General features: G+C 32.7%; 1 protein-coding gene across 1 annotated transcript; it reads left to right on the top strand.

Moving 5' to 3' along the window:
• The first annotated feature begins 4 nt into the window (after positions 1-4).
• LOC127698568 (ADP-dependent glucokinase-like) lies at positions 5-21,237 on the top strand. Its single transcript, XM_052202075.1, has 5 exons — positions 5-431; positions 9,845-10,035; positions 11,516-11,612; positions 12,500-12,636; positions 16,607-21,237. The coding sequence occupies exons 1-5, from the start codon at positions 97-99 to the stop codon at positions 17,275-17,277; spliced, it is 1,431 nt and encodes a 476-aa protein (XP_052058035.1). The 5' UTR covers positions 5-96; the 3' UTR covers positions 17,278-21,237.
• The last annotated feature ends 6,057 nt before the right edge of the window (positions 21,238-27,294 follow it).

The following is a 27,294-nucleotide window of genomic DNA, read 5'->3' as shown; positions in this document are numbered from 1 at the left end:
TTTCTGAACTTCCGGTAAGGACTGCAACGACAACTTTCTTTTATTTGCCAGTAGATGATTATTTGGCTTTAGCACAAAAAAAATCTGTTTGAGAATATGTCAAATTTGAAATATGTGTTCGTTATTCCCGTCCTTGTCGCCCTGCTTGCTTATTTTTATCCATCAGACTACGATTATGAAAACGATATGAACGAGAGACTTCAACAAATTTTGTCAGGGTTACTCCGAGCAGAGAAAAAAATCGCACAACCAAAGGCGAAAATTGCAATTGGTTTTGGTGGTTGCCGAGATATGTTTGTAGATGGTCTTGCACTTTTAGATGCTTTAAAATTTGAGGCACCAGAAAACCCGGAACACTTTATGTCCGTTGATACACAGCAGGAGTTGACAAAGATGATGGCATATTTTTTTCAGCATGGTGCTGCAGCAGAGTAAGATAATTCATTTTTCTTATACGGTGACAGATATGCTTAAGACATTCTAATCCTATGTAAATGAAACACATAAGAGTTGCTTTTGTTTAAGGTTTATGAAAAAATATCAACAAATAGAATGTAAATTGAGCAAAATAATTGGCATTTCCCTTTCAACAAAAAAGAGGTCAAGCTCATACATGTGTATGAATCTATGACAAGTCGCCCCACACTAAATTGCCCCACTTTTTCACCAACTCGCCCCACTTACTAAATAAAATGATTCACTGAGCGCAGCCTGATACGACCACAGTGGTCGAACTCTGAACAGTTGGGGCAAATTTGGACAAAATATTCAAGCTTTATACTATCTGAATTTGGATTGTGATCAAATTTTTGCCATAATATAGGATTCTGACACAAAATAAATGTGGTCAAAGATTTTACAAATCTAATGCGCAATACTGTGCAATACTCTAGTTCAGGGAAACAATGCGCATGTGCAAGATCGATTGTGATTTTGCGTTATCGACTGATTATATACGAGATTTGATGAACTGGGGGCATTATCAGTTTATTGAATTTTTAGATCGGCATCGTTATTACTGTAATCAGATTATTTATCACAAGTGAAGTGATTGATTACACTGACAGATTAAAACAGACTATTTTGACTGTTATGTTAATTAACCTTAATTACAAAAGAAACGGTTTGATATGTCACCTGACTTTGCGTGTCACCTTCACGCAAAAATGGACAGATTCATGCTGTGATGTACACTTAGCAGATATATTCAATAAGTTACGGGTGCTATTTCATTACCATTTCTTAGGTCATAAAAATAAAAGTCAATCAACACCTAGGCCATATGGTATCATAAAGTTTTACCATAAACTATTAATCTCACCAGGCGACAATTGGACAAAATTAATATACCCTTAATAATTATAATCATGTTCTGACAGTTACCGTTAAAACATATGTTCAAAATACTAGCCCTGATTGCATGCGTGTATTAAATTTACATAAAGGTATTGTTGTGCTTAATTCAAATGCATGAGATATTGACAATTTTGAAAGAAGGGGGATCTGGGTCGTTCAGCAATTTATCTTGTCTTATCGCGAAGCATACATAATATAGTATGCAGAATATATAATTAATTTCAATGAGATTTTATAAGATCTTAAACAGAATAAAAGATACTTTATATATTTTTTTATATCTTCAGAAAGTAAATTTTCACACATATATATAGTTAGGCATTTGATTACATACTTTTAATGAACAGTGCTGTTGTATATTTATTTTTGTGTCAGAAAATTCACGTTAATAGGTAGAAAAATGAGAGTAAATGTGAAAAAAAAATTGTAATATTACAATTAATTTAGAAAAAAGTACCCCCTCCCCTCCCCCCTCTACACACAAAAAATCAATGATTGTCGTCTTGTCGAAAGCAAGTAGATCTTCAAGATTTATGAGTGAAATAACTGCCTACTTGGATCTTTAGACATACATCCTTCTTTTTGTCAAGCTTGTGAAATTTATTTCGCGTAAGCGAGACTTGGCGATCCTAGATTCCGTAGTCAGCGTTAACGCCGACTGCGTCGGCATTTAGGTTCAGTCTGTGGTTAAAGTTTTGTTTTACATCAAAATCTTTGTCAAACATGATGGAATTTCGGGAAATTGGGACAGTTGCAAGTAAAATGCATATCCATGCAGGTCAAGATCATGATAATGATATATGAATGTTGAAACTGTTTTGTTCTATATTGCGCTGGACTTTTCACTTGTTTGTTTAAAATGCAACAGTCCGAGTCAAGACATTGTATAGCTTATTAGTGGGTGTGGCTTTTTTTGCTAAGAGTTTAATTCCATACGACGACCGGTAGCTGTTTGTTTTTATGGGAACTTTTTTATTATGGGTTGAACAAGGAACGTATTTACTGTTCCAAGGTTAAACGATCCGACTATTTATACAATATTGAAAACATAACATTTATGAATCCATGGTTATATTTTATTGAATACTTCGCATAATATCATTCATGATATCGACTTTGTGTTATGACCAACAACAACTTTTCAAAAGGCTCCGTTTTACATGACAATCATATGGGTTAAATTGTTTATCTATATCCGCCCGACACATGTCAAAGAGAATAAATTATGTATAGTGTCACCTTTGAATGATATACTGTCTCCAAAGATGATATTTCTGCACATAAACTTCTTCAAAGTTCTTGGAAGCTTCCAGGGACTTGTAGGCCCTCGTTCCTTCTTTATCAAACATTTCGTTTTGGTTATTTGCAAGGTAAATTTCAAGTTTCCTTCAAATTTCTTTTCCTAATTTTCTCTCGTAATTTTCAAACACTAGGTCTCGAAATTCTTCACAATATTTTTTTTACTTTATTAAACATAAACATAAACCAAAAAACAGATGACACTCAACGACTTCACAGGTAAACAGGGAAAAGGCGGGCGTCCTTAACATCAAATATTGATTTGTACCAAATGACTTTGCCCCCAGTTCATCCAAATCTCACATATTCTCGCATGAATTTTAATTAAACGCTTAACCCACTCAGAATTCTAGGTCGCGAACAAGCTTTCCCTGAACTAGAGTATTGAAGAATTCTTCTTGAAATTTTTCAAAAATTTGAAATTTAAAAATATTGAAAAAAAATATGAACCGATTAAAAAATATTGGAAACCCCCCCCCCCCCCCCCCCCTTTCAAACTTTGTGGTATTAAACATTGTGGTACAATTTCAGAGCAATTGAAATACTTATACTCAAGTTATTATCCTGAAAGTAGAAAAATGTCCCTTTTTGGCTCCTAATTCATAAATGGTTGGGACAATCATCTGCCAAATAAATCCCAATCTTCCTTTTGTGGTATTGAACCATCTTAAAATTTTTTATAGAGATCCATTCACTTAAACTAAAGTTATTGTTCGGAAATCAAATGTGTTTTCAGTTGACGACGATGCAAACGATGACGACATCACAGCACTATATGAACCCATACTAAATTTTGCAGTCTTATATAAATTGCTATTCAAAAGACAATGGAAAATGAAGCGCATATTTTAAATTTAAATTTGCTTTCAAAATTTCCAATGGACTTTGCAACCATAAAAGCCCATCTAAATACATCATAAAAGTATAAAGATAGAAAATGACATCATAGTCATGGCTAAAATTAGAAAACCTTGATCAGCAAAATTTATTAGTAATATCTAAAAATAAAATTCCTTTGTCAACATTTAATATAACTTCAAAAAATAAATCTACAGCTAATCACCTAAAGAGATTACAACATTTCTTTATAACAAAACCATTGTAAGGGAGGTAACTCTAATACAAATAATAAACCAAACCCATTTAAATACATCATTAACGTATTAAATATAAAATTTAAATACATCATTAAAGTATTAAATAGAAAATGACATGATAGTCATAACTAAAAAAAGAAAACCTTGATCAGCAAAATTTAATAGCAATATCTAAAAATAAATTCCTTCATCAGCATTTAATATAAGTTCTAAAAAATAAATTGACAGCTAATCACCTCAAAAGAATACAACATGTCTTTATAACAAAACCATTGAGAACTTAGAATTGGTTATAGGATTTGAATTCATACTCAATTGTTTGCTTTTGTGCAATACACTATGCTGTTGCGAATTGCCCCCTCCCAAAAATTAAAAAAATTACTGCCCCCCCTTTATTTTTATTTTGTGCAATACACAATACACTATGCTGTTGCATATTGACCCCCTCCAAAATAAAAAATAAAAAAAAAAATTTTTTTTACCTCCCCCCCCCCCCCTCATTTTTTTGCACAAAAAATACAATATAAAGAAATTTTTTTAATTTCTGAAATCTGAAATGAGAAAAAATTTTCTCCCTCCAACAATTTCTTTTTTACCCCTCCCCCCTTATTCCAAACAACCCCCCCTCAAACAAAAACTTAAACAAAATTTCCCCCCCCCCTCACAGTTTAAAAAAAAAAATTATCCCCCCTTTTTTTGCAAAAAAAAAATTTTTATGAAGAAATTTTCTTTTTAACTTCTAAAATCTGAAATGAGAAAAAATTGACCCCCTCCCACAATCCCCCCCCCCCTTTTATACGCCTGTTTACAGGACTTATTATGGTATACTGTTGTCCGTCTGTCCGTCCGTCGTCAACATGTCGGACATTAACTCAAAAACACTTTAACCAATTTGCATAAAACTTTGGTGAATTGTTTATATCTATTGACGTGAGCTCCCTTTTGTTTTTTTTTATAAATTTTAGATTTTACATTTCCGAGTTATGGGGTTTTATTCATTAAAAAAAGGGGGATTTTCCAGTTTTTGGACAATAACTCAAGAATGCTTTCACCAACTTGCAAGAAAGTGTGGTGAAATGTTTATATCTATTGACATGAGCTCCCTTTCGATTTTAACAATTTTAGATTTTACGTTTCCGAGTTACAGGGTTTTATTCATTAAAAAAGGGGGATTTTCCAGTTTTCAGACAAAAACTCAAAAATGCTTTCAGCAGTTCTTATGAAACTTTGGTGAATTGTTTATATCTATTGATGTAAGCTCCCTTTAGAATTTTATAAATTTTACATTTTACATTTCTGAGTTATGGGGTTTTATTCATTAAAAAAGGGGGGATTTTCCAGTTTTCGGACAATAACTCAAAAATGCTGTCAGCAATTCTCATGAAACTTTGGTGAATTGTTTATATCTATTGATGTAAGCTCCCTTTTGATTTTCATAAATTTCTAATATGACATTTAGAATTAATTGAACTTTATAATATTTGTTTATAGTCTGAGAACAGATTTACTAAGTATTGCACAACAGCAAGAAATCTTTAATTGAATATAAATTCAATTTATATAACCAATTTCAAGTTCTTTGACTACATTTATTCAGAAACCTATAATATGTCAAATATTTAATTACAATCCAAATTCAGACCTGTATCAAGCTTGAATATTGTGTCCATTTTTGCCCCAACTGTTCAGGGTTGGACCTCTGCGGGCGTATCCAGCTGCGCTCAGCGAAGCAGTTTATTTCACCTGCGCCACCCTTTTTCCAAACAAAAAATTCTTTCCCTCAAGATATGGTCATAATCTCAATTCAAATTTCCATTAGGAGTTTGCAACCATAATTACCCATTTAAATACATCATAAAAGTCTTAAAATAGAAAATGATATACATAACCATGGCTAAAATCAATATTCCTTAATCATCATAAATTTAATAGTAACTTCTTAAAGTAAATTGACAGCTAATCACCTCAAGACAATACAACATTCCTTTATACATAATTTAAAACATTGTTTGTGTTTAGATTACCTCCCTTACACTACTTTTAAATTGTCTTAATTGTACATTAACCAGGAAACCCTTGTTTTTCCCCCTTTTTTGCCCCTAATTCCTAAACAGTTTGAGCCATAACCCCCCAAAGCCAATCCTAACCATCCCTTTGTGGTAAAGAAACTTAAGTATAATTTCAGAGAGATCCATACACAAGTTATTGTCTGGAAACTAAATAGATGCTTATTTGGGCTTCTTTTTGGCCCCTAATTCCTAAACTGTTAGGACCATAACCCCCAAAATCAATCCAAACCTTCCTTTTGTGGTTATAAACCTTGTGTTTTAATTTAATAGATTTCTATATACTAACACTAAAGGTATTGTCCGGAAACCAAATGTCTTCTACGACGACGATGACGTGATACCAATATACAACCGCACAAATTTTTGAATATAGGTCTGCCAACTCTCCCCACTTAAGAAAAATAGTAAAATACCGATGAATTTAGTCCTGCCAACTTGCCCCACTTATGAAAAAGGGTTAAATCCCGTTGAATAAATGTCTGCCAACTCGCCCTATGTGTACTAATGAAAAAAAAAGAATTTAACTGTACTGAATTAAGGCCTACCAACTCTGGTAACATGGGCGGGCTTGCACTGGTACAGAGTAAGCTTACCCTCAGACACTAACTTAATCTGGATGGGTAGTAGACTTGTTGAGACTCTTCCTGCAGTTTCTGGATGAGGTCATAGAAGGCTGGCTTTTCGTCGTTGTTCTTTTTGTTGAGGCGTCTGTGCCAGCCTTCTACATCGTTGTTTGTCCTTGTAGGTTGGTTGAAGACACACCATGTAGTAATCTGGTAGAAAGAGCTGGTGACCTAGGTTTTGTGGACATAACAGACGAACTTCTGCAGAACTGGGTCACGAGTTGGCAGACCTTTATTATATACATGTAGCCGTTTTTCAAATATTCCACGAAATGAAAGAATTTGCAAAAAATGCTCCTCTGGCTGTATTGGAGATGAAATCCATTTTTATACGACCGCAAAAAATGTCGTATATTGGTATCACGTCGTCGTTGTCCGAAGACACTTGGTTTCTGGACAATAACTTTACATGTAGTATTAGTTAATAGAAATCTATGAAATTTAAACACAAGGTTTATAACCACAAAAGGAAGATTGGGATTGATTTTGGGGGTTATGGTCCTAACAGTTTAGGAATTACATGTAGGGGCCAAAAAAGGGCCCCAAATAAGCATCTTTCTAGTTTTCAGACAATAACTTGTAGAACAGTGTATGGATCTCTCTGAAATTTTCCATACCACAAAGGGATGGTTAGAATTGGCTTTTGGGGCAATGGCTCAAACTGTTTAGGAATTAGGGACAAAAAAGGGGGAAAAACAAGGGTTTCCTTGTTAATGGACAATCACTTTTAAATACAATGTTAAATTTGGATTACCTCCCCTACACTGCTTTAAAATTATGTGTATAAAGAAATTTTGTATTGTCTTGAGGTGATTAGCTTTCAATTTATTTTTAGAAGTTACTAATAAAAATGCTGATTAAAGATATATTATTTTTAGACATGATTACGTATGTCATTTTCTATTTTAAGACTTTTATGATGTATTTAAATGGGTAGTTATGGTTGCAAACTCCATTGGAAATTTGAATTGAGATAATCACCATATCTTGAGGGAAATTTTTTTTTTTTTGGAAAAAGGGGTTGGGGGGAGGTGAAAAAAATGGGGGGTGGGGGGGGAACAATTTTTTTTCTCCTTTCATTACAGATTTCAGAAATTAAAAAGAAAATTTCTTCAAATATTATTTTTTTTTGTAAAAAAAAAAGGGTGGGGTGAAAAAAATGTTTTTGCCAAAAAAAAGGGGGGTGAAATTTTTTGTTGAGGGGGTGGGAGGGGGGGGCAATTGGCAACAGCATAGTGTATTGCACAAAAAATTTAATATAAATTCAAATCATATAACCGATTCTAAGTTATTCTGTGTCAGAAACCTATTATGTGTCAAATGTTTAATTTCAATCCAAATTCAGACCTGTATCAAGCACGAATATTGTGTCCATTTTTGCCCCAACTGTTCAGGGTTGGACCTCTGCGGTCATATCCAGCTGCACTCGGTGAAGCAATTTATTTAATTTCATGTGATAAATTTAACTCTTGATAGAGATGCTCTCTTTGACTTTGTTTGCCACAAAATGCCAAACTTTAATTTACTGGACAATCAGCAAAAATTCATATATTTATTGAGCTGTGAAGACAATCAGGTACTTAATGCTGTTGGAAAATTTATTCAAGTCAGTATGAGTTAGATGTATTTATTTCTCATATAAATATATTATATTCTTTAAACCAAGGGCTTTTTTACAGTCTAATTGTACAATATATTGTAATTGTGTATTTAAATTCTATGTATCTACGCTAATCAATGTTCTTTTTCCTTATACATGTATTCTCTATATGCCCCTTGTGGACCCTTAATTGGTAATAAAATATATCTTATATTCATAGGGAATCAGATTTTACCCTTTTTCATAAGTGGGGCGAGTTGGCAGGAGTAAATTTAACGGGATTTAACCCTTTTTCCTATGGGGGGGCGACTTGTCTTGCTTCCATATGAATGATATGGCTGATACATGTACAATGTACAAAGAAAGGTACATATTGCTATTATAATTAATGATCAATTTTGTCCTTTATTTAATTTGGATGGCTGTGAGCCTGTGACATGTATGTACATTTTTTTGAAATTTAAAAGACAATAATAACAGAACATTCAATGAATTGAATAACACAAAGCTGAGGGGGTGATAGACCAGATTGTTACCCCTAAAAAACATTGTCAAACTTGGCTTCACCTCAAAATGTTTTCTAAGGATAACAATCTGCCCTTTACCCTCTCAGCTATGTGTTATTTATATAATATATTATTAATTTCTCAACAGCAGACTGACCAGTCTGCCTAATTAGCGACAAAAATGTCAAGTACAAAAAACATAGACAGGTTTAGTGTCAATAAAGTTGATGTATAATTATTTTTATTTAAGGTACATTTGTAGATCAGATATCCTTCCCCACTTTGGATTGTAAAATTGGCAAAAAACAATCAGACTACATATTTGATGAGACTGCATGTACATGTATATATGCAACTTTTGAGAGAGGAATGTAATTTATTTGTTAGACTTTTCATCTAACAAGTCTGAATGAAGAAAATTATGTGTTTTATCTCTTAGTTTGTCTTTAATTACAAATACAGAATTATTTGTGTTTGGTTCAATTTTATTTCAACCATTTATATAAGGGGAGATAACTCAAATAATCTTGCTTTCTAAAAGGAATGTGTAGTTAATTTACCTATATTGATTTGTAGCTAAAAAACAAGTCCTGTGACCAAAATTTTCTTTTTATTTTCTGAAATCACACTATGAGAGCTATCTTCTCAAATCTTTATCGTCTTTTTGGTGTTTTTTTCTATCACACATAATTGGTTTTTTCAAAAAAATAATCTACCTGGTCCGGTCTGTGTTTTTGTTAGATGATTTTCTGCTTTGTATCGATCTGATGAGTTGAGCCCTTTTCAAGTGATATTGATAGTTTGTTCTTATGTTGTGCTGTTACACCACTGTCCCAGGTAAGGGGAGGGTTGAGCACTCACAAACATGTTTAACTCCACCACAATCTATATGTGCCTGTCCCAAGTCAGGAGCCTGTAGTTCAGTGGTTGTCGTTTGTTCATGTCTGTCATATTTGTTTTTCGTAAATTGTTTTGTTATAAATTAGGCCATTAGTTTTCTCAATTGAATTGTTTCATATTTTTCATGTCAGGGCTATGGTTTTTTTCTCATTGTTGAAGGCTATACGATTGCCTATAATTGTTAACATCCACTTCATTTGAACTTTGTTGGATAGTTGTCTCATTGGCAATCATACCACATCTCCTTAATTTTTTATACAAAATCTGACATTTTTGCACAATTTAAAAAATGCTCTTTGACCCATACATTGTATCTTTTATCATATTTAAAAAAATCCATGATATAAACTGCATTTTGGAAAATTAATAAAAACTTCCAATGATTTAATTTTAGACGATATGTTGGAAATGACACATTATTTAACCAGTTAACAAGAGCAGCTAAAACAATACCTGGTTACAAAGAAGCTATAGGTGGAAATGCCCCTGCCATGGCACAGAGACTGGCTCAGGAAGGTGCAGAAGTTCTGTTGGCTGCCAAATTATCAAAAGATACCAGGAAGGCACTTCATTCTAGTTTACATGGTAGGTAGTATATCTTTATTCACCATGTTAACATTTAATATAATATTTAGCCAGTATTATTTTATTATTGTACAATGTACAGCCAGTGTTTAAATTTGCATCTAACTATAGGAAATTAGACAGGATATATATTTGAATTTGGATACTAAAACTTTTATTTTAACAGTCTAGCAAGAATTAATTAAAAAATCTGAAATGATTTTCAATAACAAAAATACATCTACCCGTATTAAGTAAAGTAAATTACAATATATGGTCAGAATGGCCTGAATGAACATCTGTCAGCATAGAAACTATATTACTGAAGTAATGCAACAGTAGATTTTTGACTGCCAGGCCCCCTTACTTATTGAAAGTCCTGAATCCACCACTTGATACATGTATATATTGTGTTTGCCCATTCTTCTGTTACTTGCTTGCAAGTAAATGAACAAAAAAGTCCAGTCTTTAATCCAATCTTCAAATAATATATATACTTTATTCCAAAAACCCGCTGTAGATACAATGTTACACTAGATATTACAGGTATACAATAATACAAAGGTACATATGTTGAGGAAATAGACAATAAATTTAATAGAAATGCATAAATATGTATACATGTTAAAAATGTACAATGTATATTAAATGAAAGCCTTAAAATATGGGGGAGGAGGGAGAAGGTTAATTGATTTTGAGTCCTATATAATTTTAAGGTCAGAAGTAAAAAAATATTGACACCGTTAAGGTGTAGGCACCATAAAGCTACAAACTTGAGACCAATCTTTATCAAATATGATCAAGCCCTAGGTAATTTTTTAGAAAGCATAACTCTTATTTTATAGAAGAGGCCCATATGGTCACCTACATTTGATAGCATTAATATGGTCAAAGTTTTTAGGCACTAGAGACTAGGAATTACTATGGATTCATTTAATTTCGTGGGTACCTATTTTTGTGGATTGAGTAAAAATTGTAATTTAGTGGATGTTTGATTTCATGATTTTTCAAAAGTTTTTGCATACGAACCTTAAGAAAATTTGTACTTTGTTAAACATTTAAATTCATGGTTCACCTTTACCCATGAAATCCAAAAAAAAAATGAGTATCACATGAATTATAATGAATCTACAGTACCATTTTACATTCTTTTATCAAAATTGATCCAATGGCCATTCATGATGAGAAGATGTGCCACCTATTTATTATGAAGCTAAATAATATAGGGCACTTAATAGCATTATGCTAAAAGCTTTTGAGTTATGCAACATGAATATAAATATAATAGCGATGGCAAAAAGGAGATCTGCTTTGCATTGCCATGCATGATTGCCTTTGTTTGAAATTACAAAGTTTACAAATGAAATTGTTTTTTTGTTTTTTCCAGCTATATTTCATTTCCTTGCCAAAATAGAATAATATTGAAAGACATGGTTATTATTTATTAAGAATTCATTTTCATTTTTTTCCTTAAGTTACACATAATGTTTATTTTTTGTAGTACTTGGAGATGTTCTAGAAGAGGATGATATACATTTAATTTTAGAATACAAAACAGGAGATAAATGGGGCAAATTTACCTCTCCTAGAGCTAATAGGTAAGTACATGTAGCAAAGTCTTCTTAAAAAATTGATCATAACATAAAGGTTTTAAATTTGGTAAAAGCAGTCTTTGTACATTTTTGAAAATAACTTGCATGAATCAGCAAATAATACAACTGTATGTATGAAATAAACCTATGAGGCTGTTATTATGGTCAAGCTTGTAAATGCAGGAATCGAAATGAACAGCAGGATATCTAATTACATTTAATGACATTGTAGTGTAAATATGTCATGTAGAGAAAATTACAGATAAAAGATTTTTGCATATTTGCTTCAAAGTTCACAAATTTGCAATTCGGTTTATATTAGAAAATATTTTATTCCTTCAGCATTTTGTTGAGAACTTTTACCATTTTTCTTCAAATTTTGTATGAGGTATCCCCATTTTGAATGGAGGGATTTTTTTTGTCTTGAAAACCCCTATTTATACAGAAAAAAGTATATAATGAATGGTATTTGAAGTAAATTTACACATTAAATTAATTGTTAATGAATGCATTATTGTTCAATATCCAAAATTATTAGTTGAAGTCCTCGTTGCCACCTTTGAACAGAAAAAAATCTTTTTAAAAATCTTAAAAATTAATGAAATATGTGGAAAAGCATTTAACTGAAAAGAACTTTAAACATTAACAAGGGGGTCTGATCCCAGATCCCGCTTATTGTTTTGTCAGAATCCCATATCCCGCTTATCATTGCAATAATAGCGCTTGTATTTTCAAGTGTACCACCCGACTACATTTTCACGCAAGATAAATAGACTTTCACATGTCACGCTTACAAAAAATTGGCAAATCCTTCGTCACGCTTAGACCCAAATGAGCCCCACTAACAACAGTCACATCATTCATAATTGAGTTGTATATTTTTTTTATTGAAGGTTTATAGTTCACAGTGACAACAGTAATCCTTTATTGGAGACAGTAGATGACTTAGAAAAGGAAATCATAAAGTTTGATCCTTCTGTACTTGTTGTTGGTGGATTACAAATGATGGATAATTTTCCTTTTCAAAATGGTATGATTTGAAAAAAATAACGCAAAAAAAAAGTGCAGCCATGCTGCAAATTCTTTAGTATACAAATATCATGTGGATAATGTTGATATATAAGTGGAACAATCAACATATGATATTGAATTTGTTATTCCCATATTAGAATAGTGTGACAGAAGGTTTTTTTTCTCTCAATACTTCAGTTTTTCAAACCCTACAGATGATGCCCCAGACACAGTACAGTAATTCTAAAACCAGTTGTTAAATACCCAGTAGACTGGCAGTAGTTATGTAAACAATGATTCAAGTATCAACTTCCTATCCCAGATATTTTACAATAATTTGCTATATACTGTGAATTCTTTATTATTCGTGGGATACCACTTTTTGTGGATTTCGTGGGAAAAGGTGAACAAGGAATTTAAATGTTCAACGAATAACAAATTTTCACAAGGCTTATGTACAGACTTTAGCAAAACCATGAAAACAAATATCCACAATAATTGGTACCCACGAAAATAAGTGAATCCACAGTACTGGATATTTAACTTGAATTACAATTTCACCCTTTTTTCTGCCCTGAGAGGTTAATTTTTTGGGTTAAAGTACAAAAGAATTGTAGGTTAAAGTTTTGGTTTTAGGTAGTTTGTGGTCACATCAACTTGAAACTTAGTACACATATTTGTTATCAATTGAATTATTTGATATATATGCCAAATAAGGGTTTTGACCTTGCTTTCACAGTTCACTGAGCATGGAAATGTGATAGGTTAAATTTATGGTTCAAGGTAGTTTGTGGTCACATCAACTTGAAACTTAAAACGCATGTTCCTTATTAAGTGATCTGTTTAATATGTATATGCCAAATTTAGGTTTTTACCAAGATTGCACAGTTTCACTGAACATGGAAATTTGATGGTTGGAGCAGGGCATGGTGTCCTATGAGCACATGTTGTTGGTTTTTATGCCCCCGCCGTGGCGGAGGGGGCATTAAGTTTTACCCTTGTCCGTTTGTATATTCGTCCGTCCGTACGTCCTAAAATTGGTTTCCGTTCTCTAACTTTAGTTTTCCTCAACCAAATGTTATTAAACTTATACACAATGCTTATTACCAAAAGACACAGATCAAGTTTGAATTTTGGTGGAATCACTTTTACTGTTCTAGAGTTATGCCCCTTTACAAATGGAATAAACTGCTTCGCTGAGCACAGCTGGATACGCCCGCAGAGGTCCAACCCTGAACAGTTGGGGCAAAAATGGACACAATATTCAAGCTTGATACAGGTCTGAATTTGGATTGTAATTAAATATTTGACATATTATAGGTTTCTGAATAAATGTAGTCAAAGAACTTGAAATTGGTTATATAAATTGAATTTATATTCAATTAAAGATTTCTTGCTGTTGTGCAATACACTATGCTGTTGTGCAATACTTAGTAAATCTGTTGTCAGACTATAAACAAATAAAATTTATAAAATTCTAAAGGGAGCTTACATCAATAGATATAATCAATTCACCAAAGTTTCAAAAGAATTGCTGAAAGCATTTTTGATTCATTGTCTGAAAACTGGAAAATCCCTCCTTTTTTAATGAATAAAACCCCACAACTCAGAAATGTAAAATCTAAAATTTATAAAATTCTAAAGGGAGCTTACATCAATAGATATCAACAATTCATCAAAGTTTCATGAGAACTGCTGAAAGCATTTTTGAGTTATTGTCCGAAAACTGGAAAATCCCCCTTTTTATATGACCGCAAAAAAATTTTGCGGTCGTATATTGGTATGACGTTGGCGTCGCTGTCGTCGTCGTCCGAAGACAAATTAGTTTTCGCACTCTAACTTTAGTTTAAGTGAATGGATCTCTATGAAATTTTACCATAAGGTTCAATACCACAAAAGGAAGGTTGTGATTGACTTTGGGGGTTATGGTACCAACAGTTAAGGAATCAGGGGCCAAAAAGGGGCCAAAAATAAGCATTTTTGTAACTTCCAGACATAACTTGTGTGTGAGTGTATGGATCTCTCTGACATTGTACCACAAGGTTCCATATCACAAATGGAATGCTGGGAGTGATTTTGGGGGTAATTGCCTCAAAATTTTAGGAATTAGGGGCCAAAAAAGGGGCAAAAAACAAGCATGTTTCTAGTTTCATGACAATAACTTGTGTGTAAGTGTATGGATCTTTCTGAAATTGTACTACAAGGTACCATATCACAAAGGGAAAGCTGGAATTGAGTCTGGGGGTAATTGCCCAAAACGTTTAGGAATAAGGGGCCAAAAGGGTCCAAAAATAAGCATTTTTCTAGTTTCTAGACAATAACTTGTGTTCAAGTGTATGGATCTCTCTGAAATTGTACTGCAAGGTACCATACCACAAAGGGAAGGCTTGGATCAATTTTGGGGGGAATTGCCTTAAAATTTTAGGAATTAGGGGCCAAAAAGGGGCAAAAAACTAGCATTTTTCTAGTTTCAGGACAATAACTTGTGTGTAAGTGTATGGATCTTTATGAAATTGTACTACAGGATTCCATATCACAAAGGGAAAGCTGGGTTTGAGTTTGGGGGTAATTGCCCTAAACGTTTAGGAATTTGGGGCCAAAAAGGGGCCTAAAAACAAGCATTTTTCTAGTTTCCAGACAATAAATTGTGTTCAAGTGTATGGATCTCTCTGAAATTTTACTGCAAGGTACCATACCACAAAGGGCAGGCTGGGATTGAGTATGGGGGTGATGAATCATAAGGGGGTTCAAAAAATTTGGGGGAGGGATTTTTTTTCCTTTTTTTTCCTTTTTTTTTCTTTAAAATTTTCCATTTTAAATTGGTTATTTCTGATTTATATATAAAAGCAAATAATAATGATATGGTTTGAATAGGTAAATTAAAAAAATTGAAGTTCTTAGACCACATTCATTCTGTGTCAGAAACCTATGCTGTGTCAAATATTTAATCACAATCCAAATTCAGTGCTGTATCAAGCTTGAATGTTGTGTCCATACTTGCCCCAACTGTTCAGGGTTCGACCTCTGCGGTCGTATCAAGCTGCGCCCAGCGGAGCATTTTATTTTATGAATAAAACACCATGTAACTTGGAAACGTAAAATCTAAAATTTATAAAAATCAAAAGGGAGCTCATGTCAATAGATATAAACAATTAACAAAAATTTCTTGCAAGTTGGTGAAAGCATTCTTGAGTTATTGTCCGAAAACTGGAAAATTCCCCTTTTTTTAATGAATAAAACCCCATAACTTGGAAACGTAAAATCTAAAATTTATAAAAAACGAAAGGGACCTCACGTCAATAGATATAAACAATTCACCAAAGTTTTATGCAAATTGGTTAAAGCTTTTTTGAGTTAATGTCAGACATGTTGACGACGGATGGACAGATGGACAGAAGGACGGACAGACAGACCGGGAGACGAACAACGGTATACCATAATACGTCCGGTAAACGGGCGTATAAAAACTGCTGAATATTTTTGTTTCATTTCTCCAACCTTAGTTTGCCTCAACCAAATGTTATGAAACTTGTACAAAATGCTTATTACCAAAAGATACAGATCAAGTTTGAATTTTGGTGGAGTCACTTTAACCGTTTTATAGTTATGCCCCTTTAAAATTGGAAAAATTGCTAAATTTTTCGTTTCCGTTCTCTTACTTAAACTCAGATCAAGGGTAAATTTAGGTAGTGTCACTTTTACCATTCTTGAGTTATTTCCCTTTATAACATTGTATGCAAGCAATGGCATCATCTGTGTCCATGGGGACACATTCTCCATTTATTTTTTAAAGCTGTGCATTCATCAGTGATAAACACTGATTGAAAAGGTCAGATAGAAAACAGTCACAATAACTAAAGAAGTGTGAGATGATAGCTTGTTTGCATTTTGCAGGAAAAATTTGATAATGCAATAAAATATTTTAAATCTTAGTCTAAAAGTCTAGTTTAGCCCAATGTGATGAATAAATTCATTGTGTTATTTTTCAGGTCAAATGGAATCCAGACTTGGAAAATTGAGGTCACTATTGGCAACTTTACCTAGGAAAATTAACACACATTTTGAAATGGCTTCATTCTCTGATCCTGTACTGTTACAGAAAATAATTAGCACAGTAGTTGAGTATTCAGATTCACTGGGTATGAATGAGCAAGAGTTACCAAACCTTGTCAATATATTACAGTATGGAAATGTTTCTCTCCTGTCTGATGCCCACCCAAGAGTGGCTTCTGTTTTAGACCAAATGAGACAAGTATACAAGCTGTTGAAAGATACAAAGGAAACTGATGGAAAAAGAAAATTAACACGTCTTCATGTCCACACTCTTGCCTACCAAGCCATATTGACAACCAAAGGTTCCTCCTGGAAAAACACAATGTCTGCTACAGCTAAAGCTTCTTTGACAGCTCATCGACATGTTTGTGGATCAAACTACATACACACACAAAAGTCTAAGCTATTGTTGGATGATTCATTCTCATCTAGTATATCATCTAGTTCCACGAGAATTCCAGTACATGAGAAACGTCCTGTGTCATGTTGGGATGAAGATGATTATCAGATTTGTGTTGCTCCTGTGTTGGTGTGTACTCAGGTAAAACAGACAGCTGGAGGAGGCGATAACATTTCATCAGCTGGTCTGCTGGTACAAGTCAATTAAGTTTTGATTTTTATATTTGTTTTTATTTTTAAAACAAGATTCCACAAGAAAATATGTTGAAACTAATTATGTGTACTGCCAAGATAAATGTTAGCAAATTTTTCATTATTTGATGTACTTAAAAATGGTGTGTAAAACTGAGAAGTTCCATAAGCTATATCCTGGGACCACATTGTATCAGCTTTTCATTGACGTATATACTTCACTGCATTATTTACTTATTATTTTGCACTGGTAGTATACATCTTATAAATATCTCAATAAAATTTGTATATAAATTTACAAAAATGGAGAAATTTTACATAGAAGAAAACATGGGTTTTACAATGGTTTGTAGAATCAGAAATGTTATCATTATAGTGTGTTTATAAATATATCTTGTAACTGAGTATTACTTCTACTGATAGTGCAATGTTCACACTTAGGAATTCGGTTTTATACTTTTATTGATTTTGAATCTTTTGCCTGACACCTCTAAAGTTAAGAATACGCCTTTATGAAGTTTGATAAATTCTTATTGCAACTGTTTCAAAGTATGCAAAATTCACTGTTTTTATACGCCCGTTTACGGGACGTATTATGGTATACCGTTGTCCGTCTGTCCGTCCGTCGTCAACATGTTGGACATTAACTCAGAAACACTTTAACCAATTTGCATAAAACTTTGGTGAATAGTTTATGTCTATTGACGTGAGCTCCCTTTCATTTTTTATAAATTTTAGATTTTACGTTTTCGAGTTGTGGGGTTTTATTCATTAAAAAAAGGGGGATTTTACAGTTTTCGGACAATAACTCAAGAATGCTTTCACCAACTTGCAAGAAATTGTGGTGAATTGTTTTATATCTATTGACATGAGCTCCCTTACGATTTTTATATATTTTAGATTTTACATTTCTGAGTTACAGGGTTTTATTCATAAATAAACTGCTTCGCTGAGCGCAACTGGATACGCCCGCAGAGGTCCAACCCTGAACAGTTGGGGCAAAAATGGACACAATATTCAAGCTTGATACAGGTCTGAATTTGGATTGTATTTAAATATTTGACATATTATAGGTTTCTGAATAAATCTAGTCAAAGAACTTGAAATTGGTTATATGAATTGAATTATTTCTTGCTGTTGTGTAATACACTGTGCTGTTGCGCAATACTTAGTAAATCTGTTTTCAGACTATAAACAAATAAAGTTCAATTAATTCTCAATGTCATATTAGAAATTTATGAAAATCAAAAGGGAGCTTACATCAATAGATATAAACAATTTACCAAAGTTTCATGAGAATTGCTGACAGCATTTTTGAGTTATTGTCCGAAAACTGGAAAATCCCCCCTTTTTTAATGAATAAAACCCCATAACTCAGAAATGTAAAATGTAAAATTTATAAAATTCTAAAGGGAGCTTACATCAATAGATATAAACAATTCACCAAAGTTTCATAAGAACTGCTGAAAGCATTTTTGAGTTTTTGTCCAAAAACTGGAAAATCCCCCTTTTTTTATGAATAAAACCCTGTAACTCAGAAACGTAAAATCTTAAATTTATAAAAATCAAAAGGGAGCTCATGTCAATAGATATAAACAATTCACCACAATTTCTTGCAAGTTGGTGAAAGCATTCTTGAGTTATTGCCTGAAAACTGGAAAATTCCCCTTTTTTTAATGAATAAAACCCCATAACTTGGAAACGTAAAATCTAAAATTTATAAAAAAAGAAAGGGAGCTCACGTCAATAGATATAAACAATTCACCAAAGTTTTATGCAAATTGGTTAAAGCTTTTTTGAGTTAATATCCAACATGTTGACGACGGACGGACAACGGTATACCATAATACGTCCCGTAAACGGGCGTATAAAAAGGGGGATTTTCCAGTTTTGGGACAAAAAATCAAAAATGCTTTCAGCAGTTCTTATGAAACTTTGGTGAATTGCTTATATCTATTGATGTAAGCTCCATTAAGAATTTTATAAATTTTACATTTTATATTTCTGAGTTATTGGGTTTTATTCATTAAAAAAGGGGGGATTTTCCAGTTTTCGGACAATAACTCAAAAATGCTGTCAGCAATTCTCATGAAACTTTGGTGAATTGTTTATGTCTATTGATGTAAGCTCCCTTTGCATTTTCATAAATTTCTAATATGACATTGAGAATTAACTAAACTTTAATTGTTTATAGTCTGACAACAGATTTACTAAGTATTGCGCAATAGCACAGTGTATTGCACAACAGCAAGAAATCTTTAATTGAATATAAATTCAATTCATATAACCAATTTCAAATTCTTTGATTACATTTATTCAGAAACCTATATGTCAAATATTTAATACAATCCAAATTCAGACCTGTATCATGCTGGAATATTGTGTTCATTTTTGCCCCAACTGTTCAGGGTTGGACCTCTGCAGACGTATCCAGCTGCGCTCAGCGAAGCAGTTTATTGGGTAATGTTATTGTAATTTGATGAAAGTTGTATAAAATAATCTAATTTGTATGAAAGATGAATTTTAGGTCTGTATAAAAAAGTGATTTTGATATGATATAAACCTTTGTCCTAAAAGTTAGAAAACCAGAATGTATAAAACCAGGATTTCAATAATTCCCAGATTTCTCCTTTTATGTCTTTATATCAAAAGTGTTGTAGTTTTATGGGTTTTTTTTAACACTTTTACTTCTAATGTTCTGGTAAATTTCAATCAATTAGTATCCAAATGAAGATTGTGTATGAATCATTGTTTTTAAAACTTCCTAGTCCTTTGTATAGATTTGTTTTCATTATCAGTTTCTGGTCTCTTATTATTCAATATATGTCTTATTTTTGTCTTTTATTCATCCTGTTATTATTTTCAATGTTTTTTATTGTAACTTGTTATAAACATACCTCTCTTGATGCTTATTTATAGTTTTTAAAAGTTTTTTTTTATTACACTATGCTCAGTGAAGAAAAAGTATTAAATTTAACCATATTTTCAGTGTCAATCGTGGTGCTAGATAATCAAAAGAAAGGTGAAAAATAATTCATCTTTTTTATAAGTTTTTGTTTATTAATAAATGTGTATGAGAGTTGTTCCAATAGGTTGTGACACTGTTCAAAGATTTTTTTTTTCATTTTTTAAGGCTTATTACTAGTCTTTGTTTGGTTTTTTTTTATATTAAAAAGTGACATCATAACTTTAAATTTTAGAATTTTTAAAAGTGTTTCTATAAAACTTCTGTATCAAGTATCACAATTTATTGGACAACAATCATAAGCCTGATCCAGAAATCCATTATCATGTCATATTATTGAATAAAATAACTGATGATGTGCAAATTGTTTTAATTGGTAGATACCAAATACATATTTTTCCAGTAAAATGTTGATTGATTTGTAGTTACATTTATTTGGTAGCATGATTGAATGTATAGAAATCATATTTTAAAAAAAATCTTTGGAAGTATTCATTATTTAAATTGCAAGGACCAACCAACTTTGAGTCTTAGACGTATGTTTTAGAAATCTGTAATTTTTATTGAATGGTGCAAAGTGTGTTATGCTTTCAAATATTCCAAGCTTTTTAAGCATTTGACCCGACCAATACAATTTTTACATGAAAGAACATTTTCATCAATTGTGTATTTCAAGAAAATTCCAAACAGTTCCTAAAATTTTATATGGAATTTCAGTCAACTTCAGTAAATAATGCATCCATGCTTTAAATGCATTTCAAAACACAACTTGATGTTTAATATTTTGTGTTAATTAGTTATGTTAAAATTAATGTTAAGTTATATAAACAATAAGTTATGGTATAATTTTGTAGATGATTAGGTTTTTAGTACTTTGGGATTAGATAAATAGTAATTTTATAGGTATGCAATGCACAAATTTCATGTTCATATATTTCATTAGTAATTGTCACGGTTGTTGTCCAATTTATTATTATTACCGCTTTGTAATAAATAAAATCTTTTATTTTTTTCCTTCTTTTATTTCAATGAGGCCATTAGTTCCTATTTCCTTTAGTCTTGTGATACTCTCTTACATCAATAAACAAAAGAATTGCAATTGGATAAATCATTTTAGCAATTGGTATTATGAAAGATTAAAGCCTTTTGAATATGCGCTGTAAAAAGTAACTGACTAATCTACTGCATACAAGTGGATCAAATACACTCTGCATTTATCAGTTTTAAGAAGCCAGCTGTTGGGACACCGTTCATGTGAGCATCTTGTTCTCTAAAAACTAAAAGATATACAGCTATATAATTAGTGTGTAGATGCATCTGTGCTAGAAGTACCATTTGCCATGAAGGTCGCATAACCCATATTTCACAGTTCAGTGGATTTTTATTAAGTTTCCTCTCAACAAAGTTCAGTACCCTTCACTTCCATGTTTATGGCTGCATCCACATACTAGGTATGAAGTTTTATCTAGGAGAGACTGACTATATGCCATAAGATGAAGGTTACATGACCAATACCGGTATTTCACGGTTTAATAGCTTAAGTTTTTAATTCATTACTGATATTTTAAAATTTTTAATTAAGTCATAGTTCAGAGCTTAAATATTAAGTGACCTACAAACATGCAACTAGGTGTATGGAAGCATCTTGGGGAGTATAGCAGAATCCTGTAAAAGTAAGTCATTCTAACCTTCACAGAGATTCTATGCTTCACTTAAGTCTTTATGTATGAGAACAATAATCACATTACTTGGCATAAGAATGCATCTAGGAGTATATTCAGTATACTGTAAATTCAGAATTTATTACAGTTTTTATTAATGCCAAAAAATTGGACAGCATCAGGTTAGCAATAATAGTCACATTCATTCTTTCAGTAATGATTTGCCTTCATAAAACTTTTTCACATTTTTGCCAGAGGTAAAGGATTCACAATAATAAATGCACATTAATTTCTGAATTTACAGTAAAAGAATTGCACAAAAAAGTAGGTATCTCTGACCAGCTGTTCATGTTTCATTGCCTTGAATCAAGTTAAATCATACTTGTTGTTTGGGCCTCAGAGGTGGAGTGTCTAAGTAGTTCTTATACAGTGATCACAAGCCCGTCAACACAGACGATGGGAGTTTGAACCCTTCTCATGGCAAGGTGTTTTCAACACAAATCTTAATTGACCCAGGATTGTCAGTTTTTCAGCCAAAGGATGAATGTTCTCTCTCGCATTCTCCACCAATAAAAACTGGCTGCCATGATCTAGCCAAGAGCACTGTTAAACACCATCAATCAAACAATATAACTTTGTGTATTGATGTATATAGAACATATTGTAGAAGCATCTTATTTAGTATACAAGTTCCTTTCAAGGTCTACATGTCTGTCAGACAGGGTTCACCTGACCTAGACCTCATTTCATGGATCATTGATCAAGGTTAGGTGATTAGGTCAGTTTCTCAGATACTGTCAGTAGTAGGTCAAACATATTTGGTGTATGGAATGATTTAAAGGTGTACATGTCTATCTGGCATGTACCATCTATCCTTGACCTCATTTTCATGGTTAATTGGTCATATTTTTAATTTCATTGTTTTGTCTGTTAATTTGTATATAATAAGCAATAGGTCAACTATATGTGGTGTATGGAATGATTGTGAGGTGAACATGTCACTGCTCCGGCAGGGTTCATCAGACCTCATCCTCATTTTCATGATTCATTGGTCAATCCCAATGTCAACTTTTCCTGGTTGTTTAATTCTTAGATAATATAAGCAATAAGGTCAATTATCTGTGATGCAAGGAATGAGAACAAGGTGAATATGTCTGTCTACAGTTTTCATGATCTGATCTGTTTTTTGTATACTATAAGCAATAGGTCAACTATTATTGGTGTATGGAATGGTTGTTAGGTGTACATGTCCGTCTTGCTTGGTTTATGTGACCTTGATTTTCATGGATTATTGATAACTTTATGACAAGCAACATAAAATCAATCATGGTTGGTTAAGCAGGCGAGATGTTTAAGTGTGTGCACATTGTTATACTAATGTTCACTCAAATTTCAATCAACCAGTATTTGCTAGAATTTAGCGGCTATTGACTTTTTTTGTGATCTTTGTTTTCTTTCACAATACAAATTTGCTAAACTGTTTTTTCCCAATTGCAGTTTGAATTCATCTCTACAAACTAACCAACTGGTAAAATATTTGGGCTTATTGCTTAGATGAACATTTTAGTAAGTAGCAAGTAAAGTTTAATATTATTCAATTCCAGTGAAATTTTAAAAGTAACAAGTTCTAAACATTGTTTTGTAGACCAATAATTATTGCTTTGTTTTCTAACAAGAAGTTATTGTGTACTTGTAATTCAGATATTTTTTGTATATTAATTACAGATATAAGAGGGAGATAATGTATTCAATTAACAGCAGAATCAATGACATGTAATAATCAATATTGGTTATGCCCCTCAAATAAAGGGTTTTCCACATTTTTTTCAAAATTCCAACGAATAAATTTTTCATTTTCATTTCAAAACACATGATAATAGTTTAATAAATTGCTTCGCGGAGAGAAGCTGGATACGACCGCAGAGGTCCAACCCTGAACAGTTGGGACAAAAATGGACACAATATTCCTGCTTGATACAGGTCTGAATTTGGATTGAAATTAAATGTTTGACACATAATAGGTTTTTGACACAGAATAAGTGTAGTCAAAGAACTTAGATTTGGTTATATGATTTTTATTCATATTCAATTTTTTGCTTCTGTGCAATTCACTATGCTGTTGTTATGGGGGTTATGGTCCTAACAGTTAAGGAATTAGGGGCCAAAAAAGGGGCCCAAATAAGCGATTTTCTAGTTTTCAGACAATAACTGTTTTCTAGTTTTCAAACAATAACTGTTTTTCTCTCCCTACAAACCAGTTAAACAAGAGGCTGTCAGAGTGACAGCAAACCGGATTTTCCTGCAGAGGTCAAACCCTGAACAGTTGAGCAAGTATGGACACTTCATTTAAGCTTTAAACAGCTCTGAATTTGGATTGTGATTGAATATTTGACAAATCATAGGTTTGTGACACAAAATGAATGTAGTCAAAGAACTGATTTGAAAACATTTAAATGCCTATTATGGTCCAATATCCAAAATCTAAGTACATATTAGAATCAGCATATCAAAGAACCCCAAGAATTCAATTTTTGATGAAATCAGACAAAAGTTTAATCTAGGACCCTTTGGACCTCAATGTGGACCAATTTGATAAAGGAGCTCACAATCCAAAATCTCTCAATACATGGTAAGATTCAGCATTTCAAGGAACCACATAAATTCAATTTTTGTGAATCAAACAAAGTTTAATTTTGGACCCTGATTTGGACCAACTTGAAAACTGGGCCTAAAAATCTAATATTTAAATACAGGTTTAGATTCAGCATTTGAAAGAACCCTATATATATTTAATTTAAGTTGAAATGAAACACAATTTGATTTTATCCATATATTTTCTGGGAAATAACTCAAACTTGATAAATAGATATGATTATAATGAATAAAGTGATGACTAAGTTCTATAAAATTAGATATGATGTAATTTTTCAAATTATAATCAATAGTATAATAACAACAACCAGTGATGAGTTGATGACTAAGTTCTCTTAAATTAGATATGATTTAACACTCAAACATTGTTAAAATCAGCATATCAAAGAACCCAAGAATTCAATTGTTGATTAAACAAAAGTTTAATTTAGGACCCTTAGTACCTCGATGTGGTATTATCTAACTAATAATGAAAATAAATACAGGTTTAGATTAAGCATTTCAAAGAACCCTATATATATTCAATTTATGTTGAAACAAACACAAGTTTAATTTTGGACCCTAATTTGGACCAACTTGAAAACTGGGCCCAAAATCAGAAATCTAAATTTATGTTTATTAATAGACAATCTAAGCTAAGTTTTAAAAGGAGTTCACCTAAGCCAAAAAATATATATAGCATTCAGAAAATTAGTTTTTACAGAATAACAAACATTTACAATTTACCAAAGTAAAGAAAAAATCAAAAATTTTATTCATCATTAATACAATGTCTTTTAAAAATCTATAAAACTTATCTGTAATTATCTTCAAAATGTCTAATAATGAACAGTAAATTTCTAACAATATTTACTACTATATAGCTTTTAATCATCAACACTTAGAAAACAGAAATTTTTCAAATAAATCTGTCACTCAAGATTAGACATTAACCATGTTTAGTAAACTGATTACAGGACTTATAAACAGGTGAAAATTATCTATAAAGGCTTAGTGTATTCAAACTTAATGCATATAATTAACAATTTCTGTTCAAAGGAAAATAACTCAATCACAAAAAAGACCCCAGGGGATTCGACTTTTATTTCATTTGATTTGTTTTATTATAATATACAAGAAGAAAAATGGTTTCAGGGTGGAGATCTTGACTGTTTACAAGTTTTCAAAAATAAGGGGGTGGGGGTTACCCCAGGGGACTCACCTTTTATTTCATTTGATTTGTTTTATTGTCCTTTAAAAGATTATATATGGTTTAGGGGTGGGGATCTCAACCGTTTACAAGTTTTCAAAAAGAAGGGGGTGGGGTTTACCCTAGTGGACTTCCCCCAAATTTCATTTCATTTGTTTAATTGTCCCATACAAGAATATATATGGTTTAGGGGTGGGGATCTCAACCGTTTACAATTTCTCAAGCAGAAGGGGGTGGGGGTTACCCCAATGGACTTCCCCTATATTTCATTTGATTTGTTTTATTGTCCCATTCAAGAATATATATGGTTTAGGGGTGGGGATCTAGACCGTTTACAAGTTAGCAAAAAGAAGGGGGTGGGGGTGACCCCAATGGACTTCCCCTATATTTCATTTGATTTGTTTTATTGCATACAAGAATATATATGGTTTAGGGTGGGGATCTCGACCGTTTACAAGTTCTCAAACAGGAGGGGCTGGGAGTGACCCCAGGGGACTCGCCTTTTATTTTTTATTTGATTTGTTTTATTGTCCAATACAAGAATATATATAGTTTCAGGGTGTGGATCTTGACCGTTTACAAGTTTTCAAAAAGAAAGGGGGTGGGGGTGTGACCCCCATGGACTTCACCCTATATTTCATTTGATTTGTGTTATTGTCCCATTCAAGAATATATATATGGTTTAAGGGTGGGGATCTTGACCGTTTACAAGTTAGCAAAAAGAAGGGGGTGGGGGTGACCCAAATGGACTTCCCCTATATTTCATTTGATTTGTTTTATTGCATACAAGAATATATATGGTTTAGGGTGGGGATCTCGACCGTTTACAAGTTCTCAAACAGGAGGGGCTGGGAGTGACCCCAGGGGACTCGCCTTTTATTTTTTATTTGATTTGTTTTATTGTCCAATACAAGAATATATATAGTTTCAGGGTGTGGATCTTGACCGTTTACAAGTTTTCAAAAAGAAAGGGCGTGGGGGTGTGACCCCCATGGACTTCACCCTATATTTCATTTGATTTGTGTTATTGTCCCATTCAAGAATATATATGGTTTAAGGGTGGGGATCTTGACCGTTTACAAGTTCTTAAACAGGAGGGGGTGGGGGTGACCCCACAGGACTCACCTTGTTTTTCATTTGATTTGTTTTATTGTCCCATACAAGAATATATATGGTTTAAGGGTGGAGATTTTGAACGTTTACAAGTTTTCAAAAAAAGGGGGTGGGGGTGACCCCAGGGGACTCCCCCTCAATTTCATTTGATTTGTTTTATTGTCCCATTCAAGAATATATATGGTTTAGGGGTGGGATCTCAACTGTTTACAAGTTATCAAAAAGAAGGGGGGTGGGGGCGACCCCCATGGACTTCCCCTATATTTCATTTGATTTGTGTTATTGTCCCGTACAAGAATATATATGGTTTAGGGGTGGGGATCTCGACCGTTTACAAGTTCTTAAACAGGAGGGGTGGGGTGATTCCAGGGGACTCGCCTTTTATTTCATTTGATTTTTTTTGTTGTCACATAGAAGAATATATATGGTTTCAGGGTTGGGATCTTTACCGTT

The sequence above is a fragment of the Mytilus californianus genome, unplaced genomic scaffold (assembly GCF_021869535.1).
Source record: "Mytilus californianus isolate M0D057914Y unplaced genomic scaffold, xbMytCali1.0.p SCAF_4, whole genome shotgun sequence".
NCBI classification, from domain to species: domain Eukaryota; kingdom Metazoa; phylum Mollusca; class Bivalvia; order Mytilida; family Mytilidae; genus Mytilus; species Mytilus californianus.
This window is presented reverse-complemented; position numbering and strand designations above follow the sequence as displayed.